This window comes from Trachurus japonicus, chromosome 16, assembly GCF_045865225.1.
Source record: "Trachurus japonicus isolate A0001 chromosome 16, Traja_1.0".
NCBI classification, from domain to species: Eukaryota; Metazoa; Chordata; class Actinopteri; order Carangiformes; family Carangidae; genus Trachurus; species Trachurus japonicus.
Window position 1 is genome coordinate 21,309,352 of NC_140922.1, and position 12,680 is coordinate 21,322,031.

General features: G+C 39.8%; 1 protein-coding gene across 4 annotated transcripts in view; it reads right to left on the reverse strand.

Annotated features, from left to right (window-relative positions):
- Positions 1 to 12,680, reverse strand: part of mtbp (MDM2 binding protein) — a 34,247-nt gene that overhangs the window by 3,017 nt on the left and 18,550 nt on the right. For 2 of the 4 annotated variants that reach the window (XM_085802510.1, XM_085802509.1), the window contains exons 13-20: positions 9,861 to 9,971; positions 7,626 to 7,784; positions 4,046 to 4,139; positions 3,477 to 3,635; positions 2,738 to 2,833; positions 2,369 to 2,632; positions 2,102 to 2,265; positions 866 to 975 (exon numbers count right to left, since the gene is read on the reverse strand). In XM_085802510.1, coding sequence (XP_085658636.1) covers positions 866 to 975; positions 2,102 to 2,265; positions 2,369 to 2,632; positions 2,738 to 2,833; positions 3,477 to 3,635; positions 4,046 to 4,139; positions 7,626 to 7,784; positions 9,861 to 9,971 — 1,157 coding nt within the window. Of the gene's footprint in view, positions 1 to 865; positions 976 to 2,101; positions 2,266 to 2,368; positions 2,633 to 2,737; positions 2,834 to 3,476; positions 3,636 to 4,045; positions 4,140 to 7,625; positions 7,785 to 9,860; positions 9,975 to 12,680 lie in introns of all 4 variants that reach the window. The other 2 variants (XM_085802508.1, XM_085802507.1) reach the window with 1 other exon arrangement.

Sequence of the window (12,680 nt, forward strand, 5' to 3'; positions counted from 1 at the left end):
GAATCATACCCTTCCAGCAAACTCTATTTCCATCATCAGTAGTTTACCAACTAGTATTAGTAACTAATGCTGTTTTCAGAGGGCACCTTGAACAAAGAGCTCCTGCCTTCATTAGCAGATTTATTTTGCCCTCGCCACTAGGGAGCAACTTCAGCCTGTCAAACAGAGGCAAAGTGCCCACAGCAGGCAAACAAACCAGGCTCCTTGTCTATTTGACTTAAGATACTGTGGAGATGGTGACCCCTGCTAGTTGACCTACTGCAGTTCACTTAATTTATGTGTGCTGAGATGTGCTGCTAGGAGAAAGGCAGAGAACAAGAGCTTAGCATGTAGTACCAGTGGCCAGAGTTTTCAAAATAAAACGAGAGATGTAATACATTTTAATTTCTCGACACTTACATAACTTTTTATGTGAAATTACTAACCTACATCTAAATTAACGCTAGCTAGAATATGATTTTGTGCCTTTAAGCTCTGTGAGAGATGTAAAACGTAGCGTAACTCTGTACAAATACTGTACAATGTGTAATCATGTATAATGTGTTGTTGTTTAGTTACTGATCATGTGAAGTGAAATATGACAAAAACCCTTGCAACTCTATTCCTTAGAGGTTCATATGAAGTGCTTTTAATTCCTCCTGTAAACCTTTACCAGAATGTTAATGTACTTGAAATCCACAAACATTTGAGCTTGGCATGCTGTGATGAGAACTTGTTCCCATGGTTACAATTATTCCACAAGTTATTTCTGAAGCATAAATGTGTTCACAAACAACAACAATAACAACAAAACACATAATAATTGTATGTTTGATAATTAAACAAAAAACAGACCTCACAAAGTACAAGACACAAACACACTCACCCTGTTGTGCTTCTGGGAGCGTGACTCTTTGGCAGCTTTGTCCTCTGTTTGCACATGATGAGTCTGCTGTTGAGGTTTAGGTTTGTCAGCAGAGGGAAGAGCTGCCAATCCTGGAGATTAGTGTCAGGAAAATTTACAAGGCATTACTATCATGGCAACAACAGAAAATTGTTATATTAACAAATTAAGAGCTCAAAATTAAGGCAAACTCACATATAAAACAATGCGATGCCGAATTAAAAATAAAACGTCTCTAAAGTGAGATTCCACTAATTCATTAGAGCTCACATAGGTGTTTTCACTTATTGTGCAGAATTAGACCTCCTCTCAGGTCTAACTGAGTTTAAGTGACGTTTCCATGGTGCTCGGTGACCTCATGAAAATCCCTCCGCCCAACACTCTTCCTCTTTTGAGCGCATATTGTTTTGAGAAGAAGTAACTGCTATGCCATACAGCTTTGTGTCAAAAGATACAAAATATTCCTTTAAACAGAGGTTTTATCATCCAGAATAAAAAAACACCTGTGTGAAAGAGCAGGGCCTTTAAGTCTTAACAAATGTTCAACAGTTTTATGCCTCGTAAATTTCATGGTCAAGCAGTAAAACTGGAACTGCCTTTTCCTTTTTTACTACAGCAGACATTTTGACTTGCTCTCTAGCAAAAAGCATATGTTAGTAATAACATTAACAATGGCTCCATTCTGTTCAAGAGTCTCAGTAAGCACACCGTGGTAATCGAGTGATTTCATTGTTAGCTTTTTTTTTTTTTTTTTTTTTTTAAAGTATATTTTTTGGCGTTTTTGCCTTTATTTGATAGCACATAGTGAGGAAAGGGGGAGGCAGAGAGAGGGGGAATGACATCCAGGAAAGGTCTGCCCGACACGGGATTTGAACCGGGGACGCCTGCGTTCAGGACTGTAGCCTCTACATGGGGCAGCCGCCTTAACCACTGCGCCACGCACTGCCCCTCATTGTTAGCTTTTTGATGTTATGATCACATTGCAGAAATATAATGAAACTTAAATCTGTATGTTGTCACAAAAGGTTTGGAATTACTTCACTGTTTGTAAATTGATACTGTCTGACATGTAGCGCACAAACAAGTTATATTTTTCATATTTCAAATGTCATTTGGCAGGAATCCATTTGAAATAAGCCCATGGGCAGAAACTGTAGAAGAATAAAGGAGAAGAAATTATAGGCTCTTTCCATGCTTGGATGAGTGTTTTTTTATTACCTGAGGATGTCCGTTTCGTGGCTGAGGAGGAAGAAGAGCTAATGGAGGAAGACGTGGACTGGGATCTGCTCGGCTGCTGTCTCAGAGACCTGATGACAGGATGTGTCCCACTGCTGCCGCTGCTCTGTGAACAGAGGGAGTCGCTGCTCTCCGACTTCACCAACCTGGTTCATTCAGACAAACAGAAGGTGACACAAAGACAGTAAACATTACCAACACTTAAGTTTCCCAGACCTTGGTTCAAACCAGGGGAATATATTGTCACACCTTTTGCGAGGATAACCTCCAATAATGTCCATGTCCCAGGACCTGCGCTTGAGTCGAGCTACATCTGCGTTCTGCAGAGTCTCTCCGTCGGGCACACTTCCTGGTTCTGACATCACAGCAGGCGAGGGAGCTGGACTGAGAGCGAAGGGAAGGGCACATGGCTCTTTGGAGCAGGTGGTTTGAGTCTCGTGGCGAATCAGACGAGACTGGAGCCGCACAAAGGCCTGGTCCCGATCCAAGGAGCGCTGATTGTCCAGGCAGAAACTATACGGAAAAATAAAAAGAATACAAAGTGTAAATGTCAATAATATACATAAATATTAAATAGACCGATTTGGTTTGATGACAGGCGAATGCTTGGATTCTTACTCTATGCCGTGGAAATGTGATGCTGAGGCCTTGCTGAAGGGCATCTGGCTGACTCTCCGAGGAGAGAGGTCTGGTGACATCTGAAACACATTAATCCTGAACAGACAGAGAGTGCAGAAGGACAGACAGAGTGGAGGTGGGGAATAAAAGAAGAAAGGGGGAGAAAAAACTTAAAACTTGTCATAGAAAACGTTTTGTCTCGCTTCTCAATTCAATATAGCTTTTCATTCAACTACAGACTAATTTTACTAATCAAAATACATAATTTAGTCTGACAGGACTGTTAGTGCAACTGGATGACTGATTTTTTTCACCCAAGTCAATAATTCTCCCGAGAAAGTTTTAAGAAACTGTTAAAGGCTTATGATCATAATCAAATCATTATAGCCTCATTAAATTTATGTCACTCAGAGCCATCTTAGAAACAAACACATAAACCACACCGTTTATACTGTTTATCTGACTGCAGTTTGTGTGTATTTATGAGAAAATGTAGTGAACATCTTCCTGCACTGACTCAATTCATTCATTTCCATCTTTGCTTATGACACTGTCAATGACTGTCTATGATCCTGTCTGTTTGTGGGGGTGGCTGCTCCTGTGCATATATTTCTAGGGTTATGTTTGTGAAGTGATGCTTAGATATATAAAATTTAATTCAGATAACACAGCCATCTGATCATCTTTGATCTGATGTCAAGGTGCTGCTCAGCATGGAGCCAGAGGAGACTGAACGTACCCTCTATTGATAGTCAGTAGCTGTAGCTCTGCAGTAGGCAAACCATCAGATGTAAAGTGTTTCAGAAGCTCTTTGGCATCTAGTGGAGCAGAGGAGGCCTTTTGACTGTCTTTAGGACCCAGCAGGCTGTCACTGGAGCCTGGACCTAACAGTCCAAATCTGAGACAAAAAAAAAAAAAAGTGTTATGATTAGACACAGTACAATAAAAATTAAGGTTTTACTTAGGGCAGAATTGGCCAAACAAAGACACTACCCCCAGAAGGGCTGCGCAATATTGGTGCGGTTGACTATCTAATATTCCATTCACTGTTCATATAGTCTCGATGATATAAAGTTGTGTGCTGAAATCAAAGCCCAGAATCTGATCTGAACTGAAAGCCATATGCATAAACATACACAAAAGACTGTTATTACATCTGCAAAGTCATATCAAATCTTACATTTAACTTTACAGAAAATATACTGCATTATAACATGCATTGTTGACTGCATATAATATGCGTTTATCCTTATCATAATATGAAATTTTGGCCATGGCTCAACCCAAACCCAAAATAAACCCACTTACCTCCTCTTCTGCTGTCTCCTCTGCAGGTTTTCTATGTTGTGGAGGACGCCTCTCTCAGGCCAATCAGACGGCTGTAGGGAAGGCGTCTGAAAACCTACAACAAAACAACAGGGATCACACTTTGAACACAGAATTATAAAGGTCTGTTGACAGTGCTTAACCTGGAAATTCCCATTGACAAGATTGTGTCTTAAAAACAATAATAACAGCATTAAACATTTTTGTATGAGTGCAGTGTAGTGATTGAAAATATGACTGGTATTTCAAAAAATGTACACAATGTCTCCGGCTCCTCAATTTAGCTGATCTCCATTAAAACTGCAGTCACAGGGTGCTTCATATTATAAATTTTAGAAAACAAAAAGTACACTGCGCACCCAGTCGGTTTAATACTAAATGAGCCTTCAACTTGTCAAGTCCTGTTGGCTTTAGTTGTCTCACGTGGACATGTTTAAAAATACAAAGTAATTGTTCAGCCTCAGTTGCTTTTATATGGTTTGATGCTGCTTGAACCATAAGCTGGAGCTCACAGTAGCTGATGTGATGAAAGAGCAGAGGACCGAGTTATAAATTATTTTAAACACACCTTAACACAACACCTTAAGGGAAATTAAACGCAGTACTGCGGGGAAAAATCAGTAAGACTTTATACATTTTAGAACAGAGGAGAAACTACACAGCCGATTTTCAGCATTTTCTACCAGCATCAGTCGACTCGAGTGTGACGCAAGCATTCACAAACAAACCTAACAGTGCCCTTTCTATCAGTTCACCCTACAGAATAGGTGCCATGTACTGTGTGATGGATTGTAAGTGTTATCCCAGTTTTCACTAGAGCCAGGTCGGCACACACTGAACTCTTGGCAGATGAGACTGGGAACACATTAAATATCAACAGTGGAGCTACCAGTATATCAGCAGCCCTGCACTTTCCTTATGTTTGGGCAGGAGGAGTGCATGTTATCTCCAGGATGACAGAACTGTGATAAATCTATACAAAACAGGTTCACTGGTGAAACAAAGGTGTTGATGATGGCCGGAGGCCCAAAGTATATCATACGAAGAGACTGAAGGTCTCCGGCAGTTTGACAAGCCTACACAGTCATTTTACCCTGAGGGGCTGCAGACACATATGCAAGACATTCTTTATGAATGGTTGAAGCTATTTATTGCTGTAAATGACGTCTCTGGACCCGAGGGTGTGGATGTGTACCTGTGTCATGTTTACACCTATCATTACTTCTGTTTTTGAAGCCCACTGCCCCTGTCAGACTTCAAGCGTATCCTTTGAGGCTGTGGGCAGCTGAAGCGTACAACCAGCATAGAACATAGACCAGGAGGATGCACACAAAGGCGATAATGTGAACAAATGGCAGGTTGCTGGCAAACACATCGGTCTACTCTATTCTAAGGCTGTTACACACTGGCTGGGGCAACGCCTGAATCTAGCAGCGTAGATAATTACACAATAAACATTATGATGGACAGTATTGTGCTGAGACTCAAAACGTAATTGGCAAACAATGTCACAGCATTTATGACATGAAAACTGCAGCTCTATTAGCCCTGCAGCTGCTCTTTTAAAAGTAATATCGCCCTCGCCGAGCACATGTAGCACTAGCTGCAGGCCTGGGCCTTGTTTTATTGCCAACTATTTATTTGCTCATTATTAGCTGGCACTGTTTCCTAAGACTGTCATTGTAGGAATGAGCCACGTAGTGAATACTGATGCTCTGCTGCACATAAATACGAATACAAACACGAATACGAATTACTTCATTAATCCCCAAAGGGAAATTCATTTGTCTGTCAGCTCTTCCACCATTTGCAGAAGAATCAAAAAGCCCGATGGCTAAGGCTACATAGGATCCTATATATTTCTCCGTCCTGTCTCAGGCAAGTCAGAATACTGTTTTGATAAACATGTGAGCTGACATCAGTTGTTGATATCAGCTTGAACACAGTATTGTGAGATTTAAATTTTAGTGTTCACTCTGGCAATTATCTGGAATAATAATAAGGACCACTTCACATCTACAGATCCCATAATTTGAGTACAATAAGCTTTATTTGACTATGTCTTTTCTGACTCATTTTTCAATGCTTTTGCTGCATTCAAGTCATCACTCAGACAGACGATAATTACAAGGAGCCAAGTCAGAGAACAAACATAAACAAATAAAAGTCACGTCAGCAGCCCGGCTGTAAACCAGAGAAATGAGAAAATTCAAACAAGGACATTTTCCACATGCAGTGAAGAATGTAACACTTATGGTAAAATAATTAGAAGAGCCACAAACACAGGAAATTAGCTCTAGGTGATAATTTTTAATGCATAATAATTATCACCATATATATAAATTCACCTGATATGCATATTCTAATAAAACTGCTCTAAAAGAAAAACTCCAAAAAGTAAGGGTGTCCCTGACTAAAGAACTTTCATAGTCCAATTAGATTTGTCAGATTTTGCCTTTAGTCGACTAATCGTCGAATCAAGTTGTTTTTTCCCTCATTGATTCATCATCTCATTTGCGTCTTTTTCCGCTGCAGGGAAGAGAGATAAAACATCAATATAAACTAATTTAATTCTTCAGTTGGCATAAGATAACAATAACTGGTCATTCTCCATCCATCCTTTTCCTTATCTCACTCATTAAGCTTGCATGCACGTCATCACCGTCTCTCTTTTGGGGAAAGTGTAGCAATGAGTATATAGAGAGAGTTTTTCTGTGAATAATTGAGTGTGTATGGTGACTGAAAACGTGTAAGTCCCATCGTTTTGTGGGCATGATATGTGTATCAGCTTGTATAGCCGGTTTAGGGGTCTAGTGTCACAGCACCATGGACAGTGTGTGTATACAGGTGCTTCGATCGATAGGCAGAGAACGCTCTCTTAGTTTGATCTTACGAATAAAACCTTCTGCCTGAATTCAATTTTTCCCCACACAAGGGGAAACGATGCGAAGTGAGGAGAGACAGAGAGAGAGACAGAGAGAGAGAGAGAGTGAGCGACAGGTGGCTCCTTCCCGACTCAAGACCTTTTCTCTCCCTCTGACCCTGCCGGCACGGAACAGCAACCTCTCAGCGAAGTAAAGTGAGATGTTCAGCAGCAGTGGGCACCCCCACATTGTCAGAATGGTACGACCTTTTATCCATAGCCACATTTTGCTAGGATTTGACGGAAAGGTTGGCAGTTGAATCAGACTTCTCCGAATCGAATTAATGAATCGTCAACTATTTGGGATCACCACCAGTGTAAAGTATTGAGTTAAAATAAAAACATAATTAGAAAAATAGAGCTTTGATGTAACTGTGTTTTTTCTGTGAATTTGAGAAATTTAAAACTTTCACTAATAACTTTTTTAAATTGTCATTAATTCAAAACAAAGAGTGTTAAAAAGTACATTTTTACTGGATTTAATGACAGTGGTGTGATGTAAGGTGTAGGTGTTTCGTTGTGTCTACGTGACAAAAACTGACCATCCTACTATTGCATCTAGTGTACCTTTGAACAGATGTGGGGGGAAAAACTGTTGGATTGTTGATTTTTGTTTTCGGGCTCTTTCTCCTTCCATACCTGAGTTCCTGACAGGCTCCTGCTCGCGTGTCAGACAGGTGGCAGCAGAGGGCAGAGTGGAGTCAATCATCTTCAGATACTGCTCCCTGGCCAGGTTCAGAATGACCTTCAGGTCGTTGATGGGTATTGAGGTCGAGCCAGATGTTTCTTCTTTCTGTCCTGGACACACAAGCAGAGGGATGGTGGTTATTTTGCAGACGTTTCAGAATAAGCTTATGTCTCACTGGCAAACGAACAGCTGGTAGACGATTTTGGCATCACTGTTAATGTTAGATAATAAGCGGGTTTATGATTGATCCTCCTCCAAACCAGGAGTATATTCTTTTAATTAGCTTGAGGGTTTTTAAACTGCACTTGGTAATTACACTTTGCTCGCCTCAGTTAAAAGAAATGCACAGAGCTGGTGAGGTGGACGGGGATATTTTTATGGGTTCTTTTCTATAAAGCAACAATTTGGCCAAATGACAGTGTCATGTAAAAACGTTATTAAGTGTAAAATTTTGTTACCTCCAATATAAATATACATATGTATATGCGGAATTGAATTTTAGTCAAAATAACTTTATATATTATCAGTTCGATTAAGACATACTGATTATCCTGAACAGCTGCAGCACATCAACAAAACCTGCAGAGTGCCGTATACAATGGAGCCATGGTTTTCATTCCAACAGTTGAGAATTAGATATCTATGGAAATGGAAACTGAGAAAAATGATAACTCAAATCCTTGGTATACACATGCATCAGCTTGTGTGCTTAGGCAGTGGACACACAAACCGGTTACAGTCTATGAGATGAGGACACTTGTGATTGTGCTGTCTCTCTCTGTCTCTCTCTCTCACACACACACACACACACACACACTTTAATACTTCTAACTTTTGAAACTTATAAGGATGTGCCTTTTCCCGAGTTAATGCCAAGTCAGGATATATTGCGATGAATTTCATTAAGGCCTGTGGACTGTCAGGCCTCTTCATTCTGCTCGTGGCCTTTTCAAAGAATAGTCCTCACGCTTTTCTTAAGTCTGAAGAATTTCACTGCATTTCCTTTAATCTGGCTCCACTCCACTGGTGTTTCACTATCTTTGCCTGCCAAGGAGACATTATGTGGGTCTGTAAAATAATTATATTTCAACAGAGTCTTTCAATGCACCAGCTTGTGCTGAGGGACGAAGAGAGCCAAGTGTTGACACTGACGACAGATCAAGACGTTTCAAATATCTTGAAGACCGTTGATCTCAACGTAATTTATGTTAAACAAGCAACCGCGAGAACCCCGGGCAAATATTTTTTTCTGCCTGTGGGTGAGTGAATAAAACATGTATAGTTAGCGGCACAAGCACAATAGTACATGGTCATACTTCACTAGTTTTGGAGAATATATTTTTTCAATTACAAATTTCAAGCCTGTGACTAAAGATAAGTTTCATTGTTGATTAATCCACAGATTCTTTCTCAATTGGTATGATGTCATATATCAAGATGTTCAAATATTTTTTAAGAATCAAATAAGAAAAAAAAACTGAAATAATTATACTTCTTTGATCCTCTAAGAAAAGGGTTCAGAATTAATATTAGTCCAGAGAGTGGTCCTGTTATGCTGCAGAAAGTGAATAAGATGAGAGGGTGGACAGGTGCTAATTAAAGAGGGGTGTGACTCATGTCTAAGGCAGGAGCCATGTTAAGGGTCAGGAAAGGGTTAACAACAAGAGGCCAACACATCTCTATTTAATGATCCCTGTAAAAATGAACTTCCCCTGTGTGGCTGTTTTTCAATGATTTTTTAAATTGGCAATCAATGATCCTGATAAAGACACACCACAGTAATTAGGTGAGAGAGAAAAAAAATCTGTCTGTCTGTGTTGTAATAATTCTGTTCAGATAAAACTCCCAAATCAGTAATCTCCTCTACTGAGCTGTGAGGGGGTCATTGCCCACTCCTGCTTGGGGGAATAATATTTTGACTGACGTAGCATAATGAGCTTAAGGTGCTGCACCGAGGGCTTGTCGGCAGTTTTATGATACGTCAACATGCAAGCAGTTAATTAAAGCACAGTTGCACCTCTAAAACAAATACTGAGATGAAATCTCTCTGGCAGTGTCTGCAATCATTTGCACTATTGTCTGCATAATTCTCAGCTCTACACCTTTCACTGGGTGCTTCTTTTTCTCCAAAACTACTGTATATTGTATGTGTTTTTGCAGCTATTTAAATGTTGTACTGTACTTACTGAGATATTCTTTGAGTACCAGAGTCTGAACCTGGGTCACCTTCCTCTCTCTCTTCAGCAGGCTGTCTCCTCGGATACAGGGCAGAGGGCGGAGGATGTCGCCTACAGCTCCTCCTGATCGAAGAGGGACACATGGTAAAAAGGAAAAAAAAAATAGAGATAAATTGTAAATCGCAATCTTACTGTTGTTGAATATGACTCAGTAATTCATTTTAGCATCGTTCTGGTGGGATCAGGGGCAACACAGAGGTTTTTTGGGAACTCGGCCCATAGGACAGTTTAGTTTAACTTGAATATACTGTACATGGAGAGCCTGCATTAAATACTGAGGGCAACACGAATGAAAGATATCATGAAGGGAGCTAACAGGCAGATGGTTCTCTGAAAATCACTCTCTGAGGGCTGAGGGATCCAGTGTTTTGGTATAGAGTATGTGGCACCCGATAAGAATCAATGTAAAAACAACAGTGAGAGTTTTATGTTCTCATACACACAAAAGGAAAGGTGAGTTGGCGACAGGAATGGCCTACAAATCAATACTGATTGTGTGGACAAAGGTTTGTGTGATTGATATGACAGAGATGTTCACTGCCAGAATAATGAGTAGATGATTGGATATTTCTCTTTACTGTCAGGTCCAGGTGTGGAGGTTTTTTTGTGGTGGTAATTGTAGTTACTTTTGAAAGTAGTTAATTAAGTTACAACGTTATCATCAATTAAAAGTAATCAGTTACGTTACTGCGTTACCTATGAATAAAAGTAACGCGCTAGAGTACTCATGCGTTACCAAAAATTAAAAGCCTTTTGCAGCGCGCCTCGCACATGCTGCAACTTAACTGACAGACACACAGCCTCTTTTAAATGCACTGAGTCCTGACGAATAACATCAGTCATCCAACCAAATTAACTCTACAGGATAACAATAACAGGAAAGACAGTCAGAAATATGCCACATAGGGGTTTTTTTTTTTTTGATCGCAGAACTGATCAAAATTCAGGAGTTGCCGTGAATCCCTCTCAGCGGCTTCACTGCTCGATCTGTCTGTCAGTGTGAACGGAGGACTCACGTGTGGAGAGGAGGGAGGCTGGCGAGACGTGAACTTCCTGCCTTGTGTTTAATAAAAGTTAAAAAAAAAAAAGCGGTTGAATGTACTGGTATCACACTGCTGCACACTGCTGTTACTTTGTAACGTGTTACCCACAACACTGTTGTTCAATAGCAATAGCAGATGAAACAGGAAACTAACTCGCATTGATTCATGTGGTAGGCTGTGTTTACACAATGTTTTTCTTTATATATATGAAGAAATGCTTTTCCAAACTGCGGTACCCTTTGTTACCATTGCCTTTATCAACATAGTTAATGTTGCATGACAAGCCAGTTTTGCTTATGACTGAAATGAACCCAAACATGAACCAGAAACTCTTTGGACCTCACAAGTTTTACACCACAAATAATTATAGTTTTGATCATATTTTTTTACTTTTATATATTTACTGATTCAAACCTCTAGCTTTTCCAACATTGCCATTGCTATGGGACATGACAGTTCACTTTGCAGTTCGAGTGATTAGATTAGATATACTTTACAAACTATTCAAATTCACATTTACAATGAGTGTACTGCGTGTGTAAGAAATTATAAAATTCCCTTTGAATTACATTAAATCCTTCGATCCAGACTGCACTGCACATAAGTTGTTGAAAAACCTCGGGAAAACCCTGTGACTGATCTTAGCCTCTTGTTGTCATTGACCATCTTTTGCTAAATCCCAAAACTTAAAGAGAAATACATAACTGGATTAACTTCTAAAAAGGCAACATTTGCAAAAATGTGGTTTGGGGATGATCCCGAAGTTAAATCCCTACACTGAGAAAAGTAATGGCATAACAAGCTTGAAGCTGAAGCTTTGCCTTTGTTATTGGTTTCACATGACTGACAAGAATTGATATTCTGCTACCTTGTTGAATTTTGCTCTTTAACATAAAAATACAGTATTCATCCTTACATATAAATACAATCCATTAGAAATCACTCTGGTAGAATAACTCACAACCCACTGAGATATGCAACATGTGATTAGGTTTTACTAAGGTCACTATGGTACATATGTCTCATTTCAAGGTCTTTAAGCTATTACTCCAATATGTAAATGCTGGATGATGAATAACATCTGTAACTTCAAACACACAGAAAGCGTGTGCTGCATGATGCAAGGGTGTATTAATGTGCTTATGTTCGGGTGCATCAACCATCAAGTGAGCATTTTAAGGATTTCAGTTTGTACTGAAAACTCTACCGTGACATTGCAGCAGTTAGGGCACCTTTCAGAGTCCTGCTCTGACTTTAAAAATATTTCAAATATGTCTCCTGAAGGTTGCATGAAATGTTAACAGCAGGGAGTCTCAGGAGGAAGCTCCACAATAGGTCTCTTGAATATCATATAAACCCAAAGAACATTAAAGGACTTTCATCACAAAAGACGCTTTAAGTTTAGAGAACAAACATACCAACAGTGAGAGATTTCCACTCCCACAGATGTCCATCAGTTCATCTACTCCCCATCGAACAGGGAAGTCCATATCACACTTAAAATTTTTGTTTAATCGTGTAACATCCATCACACAGCCATCCATACATTCACTCTACTTTCTCCTCCTATCCCCTTAATATCCCTTTCTTTCTCTATTTTAACTTAATGTGATCGCTCTTATTTTAGTGACGAAGAGGAGAGAAATGTGCAACAGTACAGTCATAACTTTATGTAGCTGTGAGACGCGAGGGAGGAGAAAAAGTGAGGAGGATCTCTTGAGTCAGA